The 19,693-nt window shown below is 40.5% G+C and overlaps 1 protein-coding gene across 1 annotated transcript in view; it reads left to right on the plus strand.

Annotated features, from left to right (window-relative positions):
- slc35f4 (solute carrier family 35 member F4) overlaps positions 1-18,768 on the plus strand; it is a 150,414-nt gene extending 131,646 nt beyond the window's left edge. Inside the window, exon 8 of the mRNA XM_042091349.1 lies at positions 18,119-18,768. Within this exon, the coding sequence (XP_041947283.1) occupies positions 18,119-18,360 (242 nt within the window). The 3' untranslated portion in view covers positions 18,361-18,768. The remainder of the gene's footprint in view (positions 1-18,118) is intronic.
- The last annotated feature ends 925 nt before the right edge of the window (positions 18,769-19,693 follow it).

A 19,693-nucleotide genomic window follows, 5' to 3' on the forward strand; every position in this document is an offset into this window, starting at 1 on the left:
CAGAGCTGCAGTATACCGTTTCTCCAAAGGGGGCTCCAAAACACCAATCTCAATAAAGCTGCTTAATTACGGCGAAAATCACATACAAACACTAAACTACATTTCTAACTCTGTTACACCCCCTCCCCTGAATTTCACTAAATTTAAGCAGCAACCAAATAGTACTTTCAAAGGCAAAGCCTACACTACTTTCAAACACTAGACAGAGGGTCACCAATTACAGGACAGCCAACCACAAAGGTATCCAATAAGGATGAAGTGGAAGAAGAGGTGCGCAAACTGTCACACAACCAACCACTGGCAGTAGGGTGCCTTATACACCCCACAAGACCATAAAGCCATAAACCATAAATTCCATAAATTCTCCACAAAGCTAATCAGAAAAGCTAGATAAATAATAATATGTCATTAACTTTTATATTGGCATATATAGTTTGTAAATAAACATTTAACATTTAATGTAAATTAGTATTATAAACTGTTAATTAGTGCCAAAAAGACATTTAGTTAACTATTAACACATATTAATACACTATTAGTTAATAGATTTGTTAAAACATTAACATGCAGATTTTATGCAAACAACTAATATTTAATTAATGATGAAAAAAATATTAACTTGTGCCAAATATAATTTTTAGTAACAATTAACAAATAATAACAAAGGGTTAGGTAATTACTAGTTTGCTATTTATTATGGCACCTTATTATGGAGTATCAGGACTGGGAACACTAGTAAAACGCAGTTGTAGAGTTGAAACAATCAGGAAGTTTTATTGAACAGAAGGTGACAACAAACACAAGGGCAAATGCAGGAGTAGGTCACATCTCGTTGAAATAAATAACTTAGTGAAAACTAAACACTCAGAAGATCCACAAGAGGCGGTCACAGCAGTCTTTGGTAACACTCCATAATAAGGTGCCATAATAAATAGTAAACTAGTAATTACCTAACCCTTTGTTAATATTTGTTAATTGTTACTAAAATATATATTTGGCACAAGTTAATAGTTTTTTCATCATTAATTCAATATTAGTTGTTTGCATAAAATCTGTATGTTAATATTTTAACAAATCTATTAACTAATATTGTATTAATATTTGTTAATAGTTAACTAAATGTCTTTTTGGCACTAATTAACAGTTATTTCTTACATCATTTAAATGTTAACTGTTTATTTACAAACTATATACTAATATAAAAGTTAATGACATATTATTATTTATCTAGCTTTTCTGATTAGCTTTGTGGAGAATTTATGGAATTTATGGTTTATGGCTTTATGGTCTTGTGGGGTGTATAAGGCACCCTACTGCCAGTGGTTGGTTGTGTGACAGTTTGCGCACCTCTTCTTCCACTTCATCCTTATTGGATACCTTTGTGGTTGGCTGTCCTGTAATTGGTGACCCTGTCTAGTGTTTGAAAGTATAAGTATAAGTATATATACTTTTTTGATCCCGTGAGGGAAATTTGGTCTCTGCATTTAACCCAATCGGTGAATTAGTGAAACACAAACAGCACACAGTAAACACACAGTGAGGTGAAGCACACACTAATCCCGGCACAGTGAGCTGCCTGCTTCAACGGCGGCGCTCGGGGAGCAGTGAGGGGTTAGGTGCCTTGCTCAAGGGCACTTTAGCCGCGGCCCACTGGTCGGGGCTCGAACCGGCAACCCTCCGGTTACAAGTCCAGAGTGCTAACCAAAGGGCCACGGCTGAAAGTAGTGTACTCTTTGCCTTTGGAAGTACTATTTGGTTGCTGCTTGAATTTGGTGAAATTCAGTGGAAAGTGCAATTCAGTATAGCAGGAAATGAATGTACAGTTTAGCATTATGTTTACGCATTACCTCTGTATGGGCTACGTCTGTGAGTGTTTAGTGAGTCTCAGAATATTAATAAACTCGTTCTGTGCACCTCAACATTCCATGTCTCATGTCTCCCTTGCTAGTAGGGCTAACAGTGATGGTATATGAATGCTGCATGTAATATAGCCCATTCAACTACTTTTTATTTTGCTTGTGCAGATGCTGTTTTATGTATGCCAGTGCCTGAAGGCATGTTTTGTTTTAACTTTTCCTAAAGGAATAAAAGTGATAAGCCAGTTTTGGTCTCAGTCCCTTCACTGTCTGACTAATAGTTATATATTACTAATATATTAATAAAGCTTAACCAACTTTATTATAAGGGTCCCCTATACTGATAGTTATATTACTAATATATTAATTAAGTTTAACCAACTTTATTATAAGGGTCTACCATACTGATAGTTATATATTACTAATATATTAATTAAGCTCAACCAACTTTATTATAAAGGAGCCTCACGCTTATAGCTATATACTACTAATATATTAATTAAGCTTAACCAACTTTATTGCAAGCGTTTCTGGCGCCGACAAGAGTGGCGGCATGTCAAGGTAGCTCCGTGTTTTTTTTTCTTGAATTTCCCCTTCGGGATCAATAAAGTATCTATCTGTCTATCTATTGCATGGGTCCTATGGGGAGTGGTTCATATTGGGATAGGCAGAAGCACAGTTTAAAATCAATTAGTTAAAAAATAATAAGTCATTAACTTTTCTATTAACATATAGTTTGTAAATAAACATTTAACATTTAAATGATGTTAAAGGTCTCATCTCATTGTTTTTTCATTAATTTTGCAGTGGTCTGTAGTATTGATGAATGCCCTGTGAGCCGGTTTTGGTGAAAAAAATGCTGTCCTGCGTCTGTTTCATGCTGTTCTAGTTTGGTGGGGAAGGTGGGCGGGGAGGAACGACTGGATTTCGCCTCTAGTCATGAATATTAATGACATGCTAATTAATTCACCTCTGATTGGCTAACAGTACTGTGACGCTTCCTCCAGTGCGTCCTCAACCGATTCTGCCTGTGCTATGCTCCATATTCAACTTTACAGTGCTAAAACCTGGCTAAAACTCGAGTCAAAACTGTTGCACAAAATGTCTTCGGAGATACAACTTCATGTGTTTGATCCTAGTATTCGAGTAGGAAGAAGAACTGCTTCCTGATCGTTTGTCTGTGAACGTTGGTTTAATAGAATGGTAACAATTGCCTGTCAGCTTAAAATTTCTCCTAAAAGAGGTAAACGTTTGTGACAATCGTCATCTTGCTTTCAAGTAATAAACAGTTGGAAACGTTTTAAAATAAAGACCTATTTCTTTACACAGTCAAAAGTCTTTGCAATCTTCCTAGTAGATATTTTACTTCACAACACAGGTAAGCACCCTAAATGCAGTTCAGCCACTGACCTAGCCTGCTAATGCTATCGGAATAGCTAGATAGTTATGGTTTGAATTCCATGCTACTATCATTGAAAGACCACTTGGTCATAGCCCAATATATAGATAGATCTAAATGCAAACACGCCTACCTAGCTATATTTTGCTGGAATTGTACCAGAATGCCTACAGAAGCAGAGAATGTGTGCTGCAAGACTTCTCCGGTAATGAGAACTATGGCTTTGATAGCCTGACATTGGCAGAGGTTAGCCTACTCAAGTTGTTTTCTGTCACGTATGACAGAAAAAGTAGCCTACTATAGGAATCTTATAGTATTTTGGGACTAAATAGTACAGTAATCTTATAGGAATACTATAGTATTTGGACATACTATAGGTACTATAAGACTACTATAGAAAAACTATAGCGGTTACAGGATATTATAGAGTTATTAGTAGTACTTCTACAGTATGTCCCAATTATTCCTATAAGATTACTATAATATTTTGTCCCAAATACTATAAGATTCCTATACTACTTTTTCGTAAGGGGATTGGTTATGTGGTTATAAAAATGGGCAACACCAGTACCCCTGTTGTCTGTATGACCCTGTACCCAGGATTAGAACCAGTCTGCCTTAGCATAATGTACTCCCTTCAAAATGCACTAAACATTCGACTATGACAACTATGGCCCTCTGTGAGACTGAAGATATGAAAGGTAAGATAAACCTTTAGCTTAAAAGGGACAAAAACTGATGAAACTCCTAAAACAAATATACAAAACAGGTCAATTGTCTATAAACAACTTTATTATATTTACATACAGCAGTGGTACTCAAAGTGTGGTCCGCAAGCTCTCTCAAGTGTTCCACAAGTAGATGTGGTAAAATATAATAGATGAGTTGTTTGCAATATTGAACCAACTTGTATGTAAATCCAAACAGTTCTGCAACACTGATGTAACCTATGCCAGTTTAAATCATACGAATCCTCTGACACCATAAGCAAGGTGCAAAGACAATAAGCAAGGTGGTTCAGTAAGAAGGCCTATTGTGTAATATACTGTTGAAGTAGGTCTACTGTTTTTTTTTTTTTGCTAGGTGGTCCGTGAAACACTGACAAATAGTAATATTGCAGTCTATTAAAATAATGCAAACACAAAACAAGAACATCCAAACTATGCACAGAATTAACAATGTCCTCTTTTTGCCAGATGATGCAGACATCTGGCCTACAGATCCTTTGTAAGATAGTGCTGGGATTATTTAGGGAAAAAGGTCTGAGTTGTTGTTTTGGCTTGTATTGTCCTGGGGATCCGAAGGGACAACACACAAAACACATTCGTTGGCTGTGATGATTTTATTACATTGCTCTTTGATTGCGCTGGGCCATAGGTGGAGCCATCAGGTGTTATTGTGGAGATGTCGCTTTCATCCTCCTCCTCCTCTTGATCAACCCGAGGTCTTCTAGCTGGCCTTGGATGAACAGGCTTGATGGCAGTAGAGGTAGCAGGCCCCCATGCCCATGGTGTATCCGAAGTGCTTGTATCAATACTCATACTTTTCATGAAGTATTCTGTTTGGGTACCTAAAGTAAATAAATGTGTATTACTGTCAAGTTACAAGATACTAATAGTACACAGGACATTCACTCTCACAAAACTGTACTGGCACAATGGAAACAAAAATATTTTAGTGACTGTGGTAAGGTGTATGATGTACTAAGTAGCACACCCACAAGAAGACATTCGGTAATATCAATTCTATCTGTTATGCAATTCATGGGTTTCATCAGGTCCATTTACACAGGTGTATTAATCAAGCACCATGCAGTCTGCATTCATAATCGAGGTGCTTGATTTTATACACCTGTGGAAAGTGACCTGAAGAAACCCATGAATTGACTTCCCAAAACATTGACGAGCACATAAGAACCTGTATTAGACTACTAGAAAAAGACTTCTAGAAACTAACTAGCGCAACAATAAAAGTTAGATCACAAACCTTTGCTTCTAACGTGATGACCTAATGTAGGCTAGAAAGCTGTGTAGCCTGACATGAGGATGTGCTCTGGAAGACATACAAAACACTAAGTAAACAGCAAGTAATCAAACAAAACATCATTGTATGTCAATGTAATAATGGCAAGAAGACATAAATTAGACTGAAGTGTAAATACCTGAGCTCTAGTGATAGCAACTTAGCCTAATAGTGCAGGGGTATTGTGTTTTTGATTTTCCCTGTTTAGACTAGAACAATACCCGTACTTAGTTGAGCATAAAATATTGTTGCTAATATTATTATTTGTGGTTTAACGCTTAGGTTAGAAGATTATAGGTTCAACAAGCTAAATCTCTGGGTAGTGTGGTCAGTTTCTTATGTGTAGCTACACCAGGCACGTAACTGAAGCATTCCGTTCGCGTTATGTACTGCAACAATTAGCTTCCAATAGGCCTAATCAATGGAAGTTGCTACACCTGGCGTGTTAGTGGCCACGTTCGGGAAAATAGACCATTCCTCTAATGGATTTTACCAGAGCCCTTCCTATTAGGCATTCTCTGATTTTACACGTCGCGAACAGAACACTTCAGTTACGTGCCTGGTGTAGCTTCCTGTAATATAGGCTAGCCTAAGTCTAGCTTGTACCCTTTTCATGCATGCTAACGTGAAGAATATGAACATGCTATTTTGTAACAGACGTTAGGTGGAAAAGTTTGTTTGTACTTACAGCCTGTGAGCTGGTGGTCGATCGTCATGACGGTACAGAACCAGGTTTTCAGAACATCGATGCAAAACCACTTTCTAAGGCAGTGAGTATTGTCGAAATGATTGGAACACAGAACTAATGTTGCACTACTTCGGTGGTGGTGTTCCAACGATAAATCCAAACCATTTCTTCCTCAACTCATGTTTCTAAGGCAAGACATGCAACATTGATGTGTTATTGCCAGAAATAAAACAGGCACGATTTTTTTTCTGCCATGTTGGCAACTTGCTGTTAGCTCCTACTAGCTGCAGAGAGACAATCCCCTAGCCGCAAAATCTTCCAGTCTTCCTGTAGGCGGTCACAAGCCAAGGTGGGCGAGGCCATGAATAGTCAGTTTCCCTTCGGTGTCATTGGGAAGGGCTCTTTCTGATTCGCTTGGTTTTCTGTGTATTTTCTTTCATTGGCTAATGCGGGCAATGGGGGTAGAAGATCATTTTCACGTGCAGCATGCATATGCAACTTGGAGTGAGCTATAGTATTTCAAAAGTAACAAGTATTAAACGGTTTGTCAGTGAATGTGACCTTTAAGAAATAACTGTTAATTAGTGCCAAAAACACATTTAGTTAACTATTAACACATATTAATCAAATATTAGTTAATAGATTTCCTAAAACATTAACATAAAGATACTATGCAAACAACAAATATTTAATTGATGATGAAAAAACTATTAACTTATGCCAAATAGATATGTTAGTAACAATTAACAAATATTAACAAAGGGTTAGGTAATTACTAGTTTGCTATTTATTATAGCACCTTATTATGGAGTGTTACCCCAGTCTTTTACAAAAAGTCACAAGGCAAACAAGTTCTTAGGGCAATTCTTATTCGTAGTCAGGCAAGCAAAAGTTCATGAAAGGGAAGCCAGGTGTGTCGGAGGAAATCCATTAACAGAGTCAAGAGTAAGTAAGCCAAAGTTCACAAACCAGAGAACCAAGAGTCCAGTGTAAGCCAAGACAGTCCTTCTCGCAAAGTAAGTCCAGAGTTTCAAATCCAAGTCACAGTGATCCTTGAGAGCATGCGAGTTCATGACCGAGCGCTGTTGCAACTGCGCCTCGGCCTCTTATTGTGCTGACGAGCTTGACCCAGAAGTGTTGATTGCCTCGTTGACCTGATGTGAGAGCACGAGCCAGCAGGGCTCGCCGACTCTACCTGTTGGCCTGCACAGGGGTGAAACTTGTTGTCTTTAGGGCTCCGTTGAGAGAGGACAGCTCCCACTCCAGTCTCCGAGGCGTCTACCTCAACAACAAAGGGGACCTGGGGATCCGGATGAGTCAGAATGGGTGCCGAAGTGAAGCGGGTTTTCAGGGTGTCAAAAGCCTGTTCAGCAGCAGGCGTCCAGTTTAGAGTCTTCGGAAAACCTTGAAGAGGAGAAGTCGGAGGGGCAGCCAGGACACTGTAGTTTTGAATAAAACGTCTATAAAAGTTTGCAAACCCTAGGAATCTCTGTAGCTGTTTGACAGTGGTGGGAGGAGTCCAGTCCAACACAGCTCGTACCTTAGCAGGAGCCAAACCCTGTCGGCCCACAATGAAGCCTAGGAAGGATGTTGAGGTGGAATGAAATTCACTCTTCTCAAGCTTGACGTACAGCCGATTGTGGAGAAGCTTTTGCAGTACTGCCCGGACATGGAGGATATGGTCAGCCAGAGTCTGAGAGAAAATGAGAATGTTGTCGAGAAACACATAGACACAGAGATCTAACAATTCCCGTAAGACATCGTTAATTACTGCCTGGAAAACAGCTGGACTATTAGAAAGTCCAAATGGCATCACTAAGTACTCAGTGTCCGTTAGGGGTGATGAATGCAGTTTTCCATTCATCCCCCCTACGAATCCTCACCAGATGGTAAGCGTTGCGCAAGTCTAACTTAGTGAAGTACCTAGCTCCCTGAAGGCGCTCAAAGGCTGTGTTCATTAACGGCAGGGGATATTTATTCTTCACCGTGATCTTATTCAACCCTCGATAATCAATGCAAGGGCGAAGTCCTCCATCCTTCTTCCCTACAAAGAAAAAGCTGGCTGCTGCTCGTGAAGTGGAGGGATGGATCAGCCCATGTTGCAGCGCCTCCTGAATGTAATCATCCATTGCCTTCATCTCCGGTAAAGACAAGGAGTACAGTCGACCACGAGGAGGTATGGAGCCAGGTAAGAGGTCAATCGCACAGTCATAGGCACGATGCAGAGGCAGTGAGGTTGCTAGATCCTTACTGAAGACAGCAGCTAGATCATGATACTCTGGTGGCACTGATGTGAGATCGACATTGGGGTTCACAGGAGCAGCCGAGGAACCCCCTGTGGCAGAAGCCACCTCAGTAGGCCCTGTAACAGGATCAGGACACCCAGGTGTGGCCTCTGTGGTGAAGGGGTTAGAAGCAGGGAACTCCGAAGTGGGAATGGTCTGGGCAATGATTGGAACCGAATCCGCCACAGCAGGTTCTAGCAGAGGACCTTCAAGATGGCCTTGACAGTCGACACCCCAGGATGTTAATGTGGCAGTAGACCCAAGAAAAGAGGGCTGATGGAGACTCAACCAGGGGTAGCCTAAAACAATGGGATCCAAAGGGGTGTCAATGAGATAGAATTGAATAAACTCAGTATGGGCATAGAGAGTAGTCATGATGAGGGGTTCAGTGATATATTCCAAGGTTCCAGAACCTAGTGGGCTTAACCAGGACAGCTTTACGGGGAGTGAGCAGCGAGATACGGAGGCTGAAGCAGCAGTTCCGCTCACCAGGACGCCCCCTGGTCCTGGTGGGCGACTCCTTTTCCCTGAAGCTCCGGGCAGGTTTCACACAGATGCCCTCGTCCTCCGCAGTACAGGCAGAGACCCCTCTGGATTCGACGCAGTCTTTCCTCTGGCGGAAGACGTGAGCGACCTAACTGCATTGGCTCTTCAGACGGGGATTCTCCAATAGCAGTGAATCTGGGGTGGCTTGTCCAGGCAGGTCGAGATTCCCTTCTTTCACGACGTCGCTCACGGAGTTGGGCATCCAAACTGGTGGCTAGTATTATGAGATCTTCCAAATCCTCTCCCCAGTCTCGGTTTACAAGTTCATCCTTAAGAGATTCTCTTAACCCTTGATAAAAGGCAGTGGTTAAGGCTTCGTCTTCTCAGTGGCTTTCTGCAGCTAAAGTCCTGAACTCTATGGCATAATCTGCAACGGACCTCTGCCCTTGGGTTAAGGTGAAGACGCCGAGCTGCTTCTCTCTGGGTGAGTCCGGTGTCGAAAACCCTGGTTAGCGCAGTCAGAAACTGAGCTGCAGTGCGGCAGTCTGGGTGCTGTTGTGTCCAAAGCGCTGTTGCCCAGTCGAGAGCCCTTCCTACCAGACGAGTAATCACATAGGCTACCCTGGCTCTTTCGGTGGGGAATTGTCCAGCCTGCAGTTCAAATATCAATGAACATTGTGTAACAAAACCCCGACAGGCGCCTGACTCACCTGAAAAAGGAGGTGGAGGAGCCAGGTGGATGGATGCCGTGGCTCCAGGTGCAGTTAGGGTTGGAGCAGTCTCGAGTTCAGGATCTGGCCCTCGAGGAGCCGCTATAGTAGCACGAATTTCCCTCAAATTAGTCAGGAGCTGAGTAAGGGTCGCCCCCATTTCTTGCAGGCCAGCTTCTTGGTTGGTAACTGTGACGGCTAGGTGGTTAACCAAACTGCGAAGCTGCTCTACATCTGCTACACTGTTACTTGGCTCGGTCATGCCATCAGGACTGGGAACACTAGTAAAACGCAGTTGTAGAGTTGAAACAATCAGGAAGTTTTATTGAACAGAAGGTGACAACAAACACAAGGGCAAATGCAGGAGTAGGTCACATCTCGTTGAAATAAATAACTTTAACTTTAATAAAAAACACTCAGAAGATTCACAAGAGGCGGTCACAGCAGTCTTTTACAAAAAGTCACAAGGCAAACAAGTTCTTAGGGCAATCCTTATTCGTAGTCAGGCAAGCAAAAGTTCATGAAAGGGAAGCCAGGTGTGTCGGAGGAAATCCATTAACAGAGTCAAGAGTAAGTAAGCCAAAGTTCACAAACCAGAGATCCAAGAGTCCAGTGTAAGCCAAGACAGTCCTTCTCACAAAGTAAGTCCAGAGTTTCAAATCCAAGTCACAGTGATCCTTGAGAGCATGTGAGTTCATGACAGAGCGCTGTTGCAACTGCGCCTCGGCCTCTTATTGTGCTGACGAGCTTGACCTGGAAGTGTTGATTGCCTCGTTGACCTGATGTGAGAGCACGAGCCAGCAGGGCTCGCCAACTCTACCTGTTGGCCTGGAGGTGCATTGCGGCTTCGAGTCATGACATGGAGTGTTACCGAAAATGGGAATTGTTATCCCTCAATTAAACATTGAATCTGGAAAGAGAATCAATGATGATTTAGCTGTATACACAGCAGAAATGATAGGAATATGGATGGCCTTATTGTGGGTAGAGAGCAATAGACCTAAGCAAGCTGTGATTGCATCAGACTCTAGCTCAGCTTTAATAAGCCTTAAACGTTTTCACTCTGAGTCTAGACCGGACATAATATATGAAATTATGCAATTAGCCAACAATCTACTTAAGTCTGGTATTAGTACTACATTTATATGGGAGGTAATGAATTAGCAGATAAATGTGCGAAGAAAGCAGCAGGGAAGTCTGATATAGACATGAATATTAAATACAGCAAAGCTGAAGTCAAAAGTATAATTAAAGCTAAAATAAATGAAAAATGGCAATTTGTATGGGATAATGAACAGTCTGGGAGACACCTGCATAGTATTCAAGGAAAGGTGGGGAGGAGCAGGAATACATGCAGAAGTAAGGAAGAAGAAGGTGTGGTGTCCAGAATGAGGCTAGGACATACAGGATTAAACAGAACATTGTTTACCATGAAAAAGCATGTTGATGGAATGTGTGAATATTGCAATAGTCAAGAGACCATAGAACATGTAATTATGTTTTGTTCTGAGTACCATCAAGCCAAACAAAGATTTATCTCACAACTTGGTGAAATCCAGATGACATTACATTTGAATGATATACAGTACTGCAAAGAGAATCAGGTGAAGTTTGTTTTTCTTTTTTGTTATCTTTTTTGAAGGTAACTGGATTATTGAAAAGAATTTAGGAAAGTGTAGGTTGACCATCTGATCCACACTCCAGTCCAGATGGTGGCGGTAATGCACCAAAAAGCTGGTTGCCAACCGCCATATAAAAAAGAAGAAGAAGAAGAAGTTCAGGCTCTTAGGCTTACCACTTCTCAGTAGTAAACAGACCGCTGGCTAGTTTGTACTGGTTTTGAGATCGTGGTGGCAATGACTCTTCAACATAATGGATGTTAATGACATGTGCTGATTTTGTAAAGGTAATTGGAGAGTAGGGGGAGAATAACGAGCAGCAAACTTTTATCTGAAAACATGATCATACCTGCCAACATTTGGTTTTCTTGTCAATATTGCAATACCCATAAATGAAGACGTAACTTAATTTATTGATATTTCTTTAGATTTTTTATTTGTAATTTTATTACAACAAAAACATATTAAAACACATAACACTGTACACATATAACACTGTGGTACAAACACATTTCACACATTTATTTACAGTTCATTCCTTGAGCATCAATAACTGTGACTCTTTTGTAAACATAAGTACAGTTGTAGGCTACAGTTTTGTAAACATGAATATGTGCTCACTTTTTTTTTGAAGTGTTGTAATTGTATGTGGCAGATTTAGCTGCTCTCAGTGTATTTTGAAACCGAACTGGTGTGGTTTACTTTGCAGGATAGGAGAGAGCAAAGAGTGCTGTTATTCATTCTCATGCGATTTTCTGTAACTATCTTTTTCACCATGCTAAAACTGCTCTCTGAGGAGGCATTGCTATGGGGAATGCAGAGCAATGCTTTCATCAGTCTAGCCAGCTAGATACAGTAGCTAGATAGATAGATAGATAGATACTTTATTGATCCTCAAGGGGAAATTCAAGCTCACTGAACTTGGTCTCATTCCTCCCTAGAAGGCCCCAGAATCTGTCAACTCTCTGCTCCTGGGGCAACTTGTTGCTGTCTGTGACCTGGTAGTCTGTGAACTCTCCTCTAAATTTATCTGGATCCTCAAACTTCAGTTGGGGGAACATGCGACCTAGCCTTACAACTATGTAGTATGAACAAATTTCCAACACATATATTCAGTTAGATCACATGAAAGTACTGAATGAGTATTCCTACAATAGAATACTTTTTACCTGTTTCAGGAGAGATATCCAGGTGAGATGCTGGGTCCAGTACCTCCAGGTCTTTAAGCACTTGAGATTGTAAGGGAAGGCCTTTAGCATCTTCCCAATGACTTCCACATAGAAAGCTCTCACTGTCCTATGAGCACAATTGCCACATAATCACATAATATATTAACCAGGAACTATGAAGGTAGACAAATGAAGCATCTAGGTATGATTATTACAGAGATTATTATGATTATTACACAAGCTACAACTTACTGATATATCCTTGTCACTGACACGGACGAGAATTCTTCATTTTCGAGGAATGCTCTGGCCTCAACTCCAATGAAGAGATCCTCATTTGTCAGCTGGTGCTCTTGTCTGTAGGATACCTCAGTGATAGGAGTATCCACAATCAATCTTGCTGGAACAATGTAGCCCAAGTATCTCTTGACCAGTCTTGGATCATCACTCCCTCTGCCTAAAACATGGGTAAAAATGAAATGTAAATAAAATAGACATTTTTTGTAATGTCTCCACCTTTCATCCTACCTACCTGGAAGGCAGTGTTGAATGCAACCAATGGCTTAAGAGCGGCACTCAGAAAGAGAAAATAGAATTTTATCTCCGGATCAAGGTAGCCCGCCAGACTCCTGATTTTAACACTCCTCTCGTCCTCATGACTGTTGAAGTAAGCCTGCAGAGCAGCCCATTGATTCAGCACTCTTTCAATGCAGGTGTGGAGGCTGAGCCATCGTGTGCTGCAGTATCTGAAGAGCTTCAGTGTGTCTGTGTCTGTAAACTCAACAAACTCTTTATACAGCTCACATCTTTTTGCACTGTACAAGGAAAAACAAACAATGACAATAAATAGGGATAAAGGAATTAAGAGAAATGTACAATTTGTTCACTAATAAAAGATAACCTTATCCATCATACTCTAACTAAAATGTCCAAGACAGGACAGTCAAACCTTTCCTCTTTTATACTCACCTTTTATCAAAGTGGCCATATACAACAAGAAGTAAATCCTCGACTGGGGCCTTGATAGCCTTGATGCCACAGCCTGTGGCAAGTTGGGCAAGGTGGCATATGCAACCCACATCCTGGCCATAAGGTTGACTAGCTTTTAGTTTTGTGATGACTGAATGGTGCTTTCCTTTCATTACGCTGCAGTTGTCGGAGTTGAAGGCTAACAGGTTATCCCATGGGATTCCTCTATTACTGTGATAATCACACAAAATAATTTGTTGTAATCATACATACTGCCACATTCAACTGAGCCTTAAGTCCTCAGTACTCATTATGTAAATACACTCACCTCAATGAGGTTGCCAGCTTCTTATAGAGACTATCTGCTGTGCCCACATTGCAGACTGGCATGTCAATAAATATCTCGCGGTTATGGAAATATCGTGCATATGGATGATTCTGCTATTTTTTATAGCCATAACAGTAAGTGTTCCCATTTATATCATGTTTCTATCGTGCTAATGTTAGGTTAGGCCATTGCACATCCAAATAAGTGCCTTTTACAACCCACAGCCCGTCAGTCTCCATATGTTAACATGGTAAAACTCTGTCTACTACCTAACATGATCTGCAGGCTTGCTAGTCCACGGATAATTTGCGGCACAATTGAATGGTAGCCTATTATGGAACCGCAGACCAAAAGAAAAAGATTAGAATTAGAAGATTAGAAAATATTTCTTAATTTAGTGTTATCAAATAAAGACAGGCAATTACGGGGGTAGTGGTGTCAGCGTTCATTCAACATGTGCGCGTCTGCGCAAGTAAAACTGAACCACTGGAGATGACGTGTGTAGAAGCAACAAACATCGTTATTTAAAACAACGAATGAAGCGGATCCTTGCTGTCCATAAAAACAACATAGAGACTGGCTAGTCCAGGGGTGGCTAACCAGTCCAGCATGAAGAGCCAAAAAAAAAAGAGCCGCACAACAAAAAAAGATGCCCACACTACAACAGCGACTTAGGCCTACAGTTTAAATAGATCTTCTCTTTTCATTTAAAGTATGACACTTGGCAGATGCTACAAATTATCGTTTTCAGGAATCAGTAGCAAGCAACAAAGATCTGACACACATCACAAATCCCCCCTCACTGAATGACTTATTAGCATGAGAAATGCTCCAATGTAACAACTGATATGATGCCAATGTGACCGTCAAAAGAAAATACACAAAAAGAAAACGAGTCTGCTTCTCTGACTGACGTCTATATAGCCTACCTTTACCTTGTACTTGCAAAGGTCAGTGCCTTTGGGAAATGTTTAGGTTTGAAGCTTTATGCATCAGTTAAGTCTGGCATACCAAGTACCAAACTAACGTGTAGAACACGTTTTTTAACGGTGTTATTTTGGTTACGTTGACATATCAACCAGAAAGGCTATGCTAGCCTACAAAAAAGATGAATCCTCCTTTTGAATGTCTGTGTTCCTCTTTCTATTTACACTTAGCGTCAGGGTTTTCCTGATTGCAACAGTATCATTACACCTGGCTAAAGAAACAAAGTCTGCTTCTTTTTGGTCTAGATTCCTATCCATAACATAACAGTAAAATTATTTTAATTTAAACATTGCAGCCTAACTATTGGCAGTACTATCAACTTATGAAAGCATTTTCATTTACCAGAAATATAGGCTATTTAAAAAAAACAAAAAAAACCCTCTAAATCCAAGGAGAAGTGAGAACATCAGTTGAGCAGCCGCGAGCCGCACGAGAGGAGGCAAAGAGCCGCATGCGGCTCACCACCCCTGGGCTAGTCTAATCCAAAAATGAAAATAACAGGTCTTTGAATTGACGCACGAAATCAGACTGTTGTAGGCCCATAGCCTAAGTTAAAAGCTGAATGGGCATAAATCACGACTTCTAACAGAGGTACAGTAAATATCGTAGCAAATAGCCTATGGTGATGACATAGCTTTTAAAACATATATTTTACTCTCGCTGGAGGACGGGCTGTTGCGCAAACAAATGAATTAGGGTGATAATCTGCATCTCCGTTCACCAAAAGCTATGGTTTTGCTAACCCATTCGCACAATAAATAATTTCTGAAAGGTTCTCTCCATTGTTAACGTGCGACATTTCTCCATGTGGGGTAGTGTCAAGCAGTGAAGTGATAGCCTATTGCAGGTAGGCAATGTTCAGACAGAAGACAGGCACTACTTTCTCTGTTGGTATTTCTGTCCCTCCGAAAACTGTGTTAAAATGGTGTTTTTAGCAGTCACATTTTATTTATTTTTTCCTGAGGAGAAACCCCCAGACCCCCGCTCACATCATCCGCACCCCCTCTATGCAAAACAAACATGAACAAAACAGCCAGATGCCTCTTCATAAAATAACAAAGACACCTTCATAAACAATAACAAGTTGTATCGTAAGACTGCTTGTCGTTTGGAGCAGCGTATCGGTAGGCTATATTAAAAGCAGAAGATTTTCAGTTTGCTTCGGGATTTAATTCACTTTTGGATTCTTTGATTATAGTGCTAAATGTTGGAACTGTCGCAGGAGACATACTGTAGGCCTATCAGCCATCGAAATTAAAGCTAATCAGGGAGTAATATTGTGGAAACAACTGAAAAAATGTTGAATAAATATATGGTCCACACTGTAGCATACTGGTGTGAATAGACTCAAAGAGGCAAAAGCTAACTTTCCTAACCCTGCTCACAAGTGCCACCTAGTGGTTGTTTGGGTCATTGCAGCTTCACTGGGGAAAATTAAATAAAAGATGTGTGATTCACGCATGAGGTCACGTGAGAATCACATGTGAAGCCGGACAATTGAAAGTAGAACCCACTCTATGTGTGTTTATGTGTTTGTGTGCATGTGCGTGTTTGAGTGTGTTGTGTGTGTGTGCATGTATGTGTTTGTGCATATGTAGTGTGCTATTCAACTACTTTACCAATAACCTAGCCCGTCTGTTACAATAATGCATACAGAACCTTCCTTCAAAATGGGATCTTTAACAACCATGGTGAGTCAGGACCTCAATTTAACATTCATGCAAAGGAAAACATCTCCTGTAGTACAGTGTCCCTGTCACTGCAATAGGGCATTGGGATTGACATTTGTTTGGTGGCTTTTGGCCACAGGGAAGAGTGCCACCTACTGGCCAGCTACCAACACCACTTCCAGCAGGAACCTACTCTTCCAAGGAGGTTTCTTATCCAAGTACTAACTAAGCCTGCTTAGCTTCAGTAATTCAGCAAAGTCAGGGTATCTGCTGGTCTGGCTGCTGGCTAAAAACAAAAGGTGAAAGGCAAATATGATTATAACTGTCTCACTGAATTGCATTATGCACACTCAATTCTCACTGGTATCTGCTAGACAACAAGTACCAAAACATGATTAGGTCATAGATGTCACATGTAAAATACATTTTATACAATAATAATTCAAAAAATTCTTAAATTGTGTGCATGTATGTGTTTATGTTTGTGTGTGTGTGTGTGCGTGCATGTGCTTGTGTGTGTGCCTGTGTATACGCCTGTGTGTGTGCATGTGCATGCATGCGTACATATGTCTACTGTGTGTGTATGTGTCATACGTATGATTACTGTGAATGTGTGCGTGTGTATCTGTTTATGGTCAAAGGCTTTTTCAGCATATAAGGAGAGGATAGCTAGGTCATCTAAGTCCTTGCTCTGGGAGTAGATTATGTTGAAGAGACGTCTAAGATTAAAATAGGAGTGTCTGTTTGGTATGAAACCTGTCTGATCAGGATGAATGAGTTTACTAATTGGTCTATAACTACTCATTTCTACTTAATTTCATTTTCATTTGTACATACATTTTTAGCAGATAAGGTGAGAGAAGATCACTGATTTTTTTGTAAAACTCACAGGGATATCCATCAGGACCTGGAGTCTTTCTATTTTTCATTTCTTTAATTGTCTCCTGTATTTCTGAGAACTGCCAAAAAAAGCTCACCAAAAACAAAGAAGGGTTCATTGGCCTGTTCTTCTTTTCAGTGAGCTTTTTTTAGCAGTTTGCAAATGGAGTGCATTACTACCACCATCTGCTGGACTGAGGTGTAATGACAAGTGTACCCCTCAGCCTCGTAATGGCCGCCGGGTGAATAAGGCGAATGCACTCCGTTTGCTAACTGACAAAAAAAAAAGCTCACCGAAAAAGAAGAAGGACTCACTGGCCTGTTCTTCTTCTTCAGTGAGTTTTTTTTAGCTGTTTGCAAACGGAGAGCATTACCACCACCATCTGCTGGACTGAGGTGTAATGGCAAGTGTACCCCTCAGCCTCGTAATGGCCGCCGGGTGAATAAGGTGAATTGCTCATACATATTCCATGTAGGTTCTCCTGTTGCATGGTATCAGACAAGGGGCGCAGGGGGAAGTGTGGCGCCCTAAGTTAAAGTTCATTTTCGCGGGACACCGACACCACACCCCCTTATCCCTACATTTCCTTGGGCAAATAAAGAAAATACAAAACCTCAAGTACAACTCATCTGGGGAAATTCTTTGACAAAAATTATGCTTAAATGTATGCATATTATGTCAATTTATATTTAGGCCTATATACTGTAGCATTTCGAGGTGCCCAAATTTTCTGGCGATAGCCCTGACCTCGGTATTTGAAAAAACTCACAAGCTAAAATAAAAACCAAGCCAAAATCTCATATTGTAGTTAAATTGAGCTTGATTGTAATATGGCAAGCAAAGCAGAGATGTCATTCCAAATTTTCTTTTTTTTTCTTAAAGGAAATGCAACAAAAATATACCCACCAGATGATAAGAGGGTTCATTCCAGAAATGTATTCAAATCTGTATGAAATTTCAAGAAACTGACCGGGATTGATCAAATGTTTCCAACCATTTATTTTCTTCATGGTTTCATGGATATGCCTTATGTTTTTCTCTGTCCTTAAGCTGTAGATGTGCTGAAGCACGAAGTCACCTTCAGTGTGGTGCGTCTAGTGGCAACGTGCATTATTTGTCTGGGGTTCCTGCTGCTGCTTCTGCCAGAAGAATGGGACTCTCTTATATTGCACTTCCTGGCAACTCTTGCTGATAAGAAGTCTGATGATCATGGAGAAGAGTTGACTGAGTCAAGGATTCATACATGTACCTTTAGCCAGGCCAACGGTGCTGTCTCAATCCCCTTGGCTTGACTTTCTTGCTCAGTTGATAAGCTCTGGCTGCCCATGGATATCCATGCCCAATATCATACACAGAAATCGATAAAACAGTGAATGTTAATAGAGATCCCATTACTACCAAACAGAAGCCCACGAGGCGAAACTCTGATAGTTCTGTGGTAGCACTCTCTGCATTTTGGACTTAACACACCAGAATGGCATACACTAGCCAGATAGAATACTGTACAATGGGTCGTAGAAACAAATTATAAAAACGTAATAAGTTGAAAGTCACACCATATCCTTACAGTTCAGTTTAAATAACAACATTAGTAATACTGTGCATATTGATAATATTGTTCGCATGTCAGTTCATAGAGCAAAAACTAAAATGCTTGATAGGCAACACTTTAGACAGAAAGACTTCAGACAAATGGCGTTTTACAAACGGAAGTTCGGGAGGAGCATGACGGAATTTGCCACGCCTCCTTCTTCAATCAGTCAGGTTATTTATTTGCAGTCTACCTGCCGAAGTTGCAGCATCGGTGTTATCTGCTCGCAACCCACCACCTCCCCTTACGCCTCCCGTCTTCCATAGTTAAAGAATAAGGGGGTGTATGGCGGAATCCTGCCCGACTCCTGCCTGCGCAGTCGATTCCGGCACGATTCCGCGAAGCCCTTCAGGACCATGGCCAGAGACCTCGCCAAACATGCTTTTCTATTATGCTTTTATGTATTATACTTTTATGTCTTTATGCAAATTCAGGAATGTGAACTAGTGAATTGATTTTACATTTATTACATAAAATAATGTGTTACTTTCCATCAGAAGGAAGAACTGTTCACTCTGGACAGTACACTGCAAAAAATGAAATCTAACCAAGTGTTAATAATCTTCTATTAAGATCAAATAATCTATTTGGTATTGTTTTTAGTATGAAAAGACTTACCTAGTGCTCTCCCGTAAGATCATTTTGACTTAATTTAAGAAGACCTTGACTTATTTTAAGGTGTCTTATCAAGACAAATTTACTCAATGCACTGGCAGACAAATTTGCTTGGTTTTAGGACAAATTTGCTTAACGCACTGGCAGACAAATTTGCTTGTTTTCAGGATGAGATGTCTTAAAATAAGTCAAACTTTTCTTAAATTAAGTCAAATGATTTCATGAGAAAGGGCTAAGTAAGTCTCTTTATACTGAAAACAATACCAACTAGTTTTTTTTATCTTTTATCTTGATATAAGATTAATAACACTTGGTTAGATTGTGTTAGATAAGCAGTTTTTGCAGTGTACTTGTTAGTAATTCAACTGAACACATAAAAGAAGGCCATCACTTGGCTCACTAAAGACGAAGACGAAAGT

The sequence above is a fragment of the Alosa sapidissima genome, chromosome 5, assembly GCF_018492685.1.
Source record: "Alosa sapidissima isolate fAloSap1 chromosome 5, fAloSap1.pri, whole genome shotgun sequence".
Classification (NCBI taxonomy): Eukaryota; Metazoa; Chordata; class Actinopteri; order Clupeiformes; family Clupeidae; genus Alosa; species Alosa sapidissima.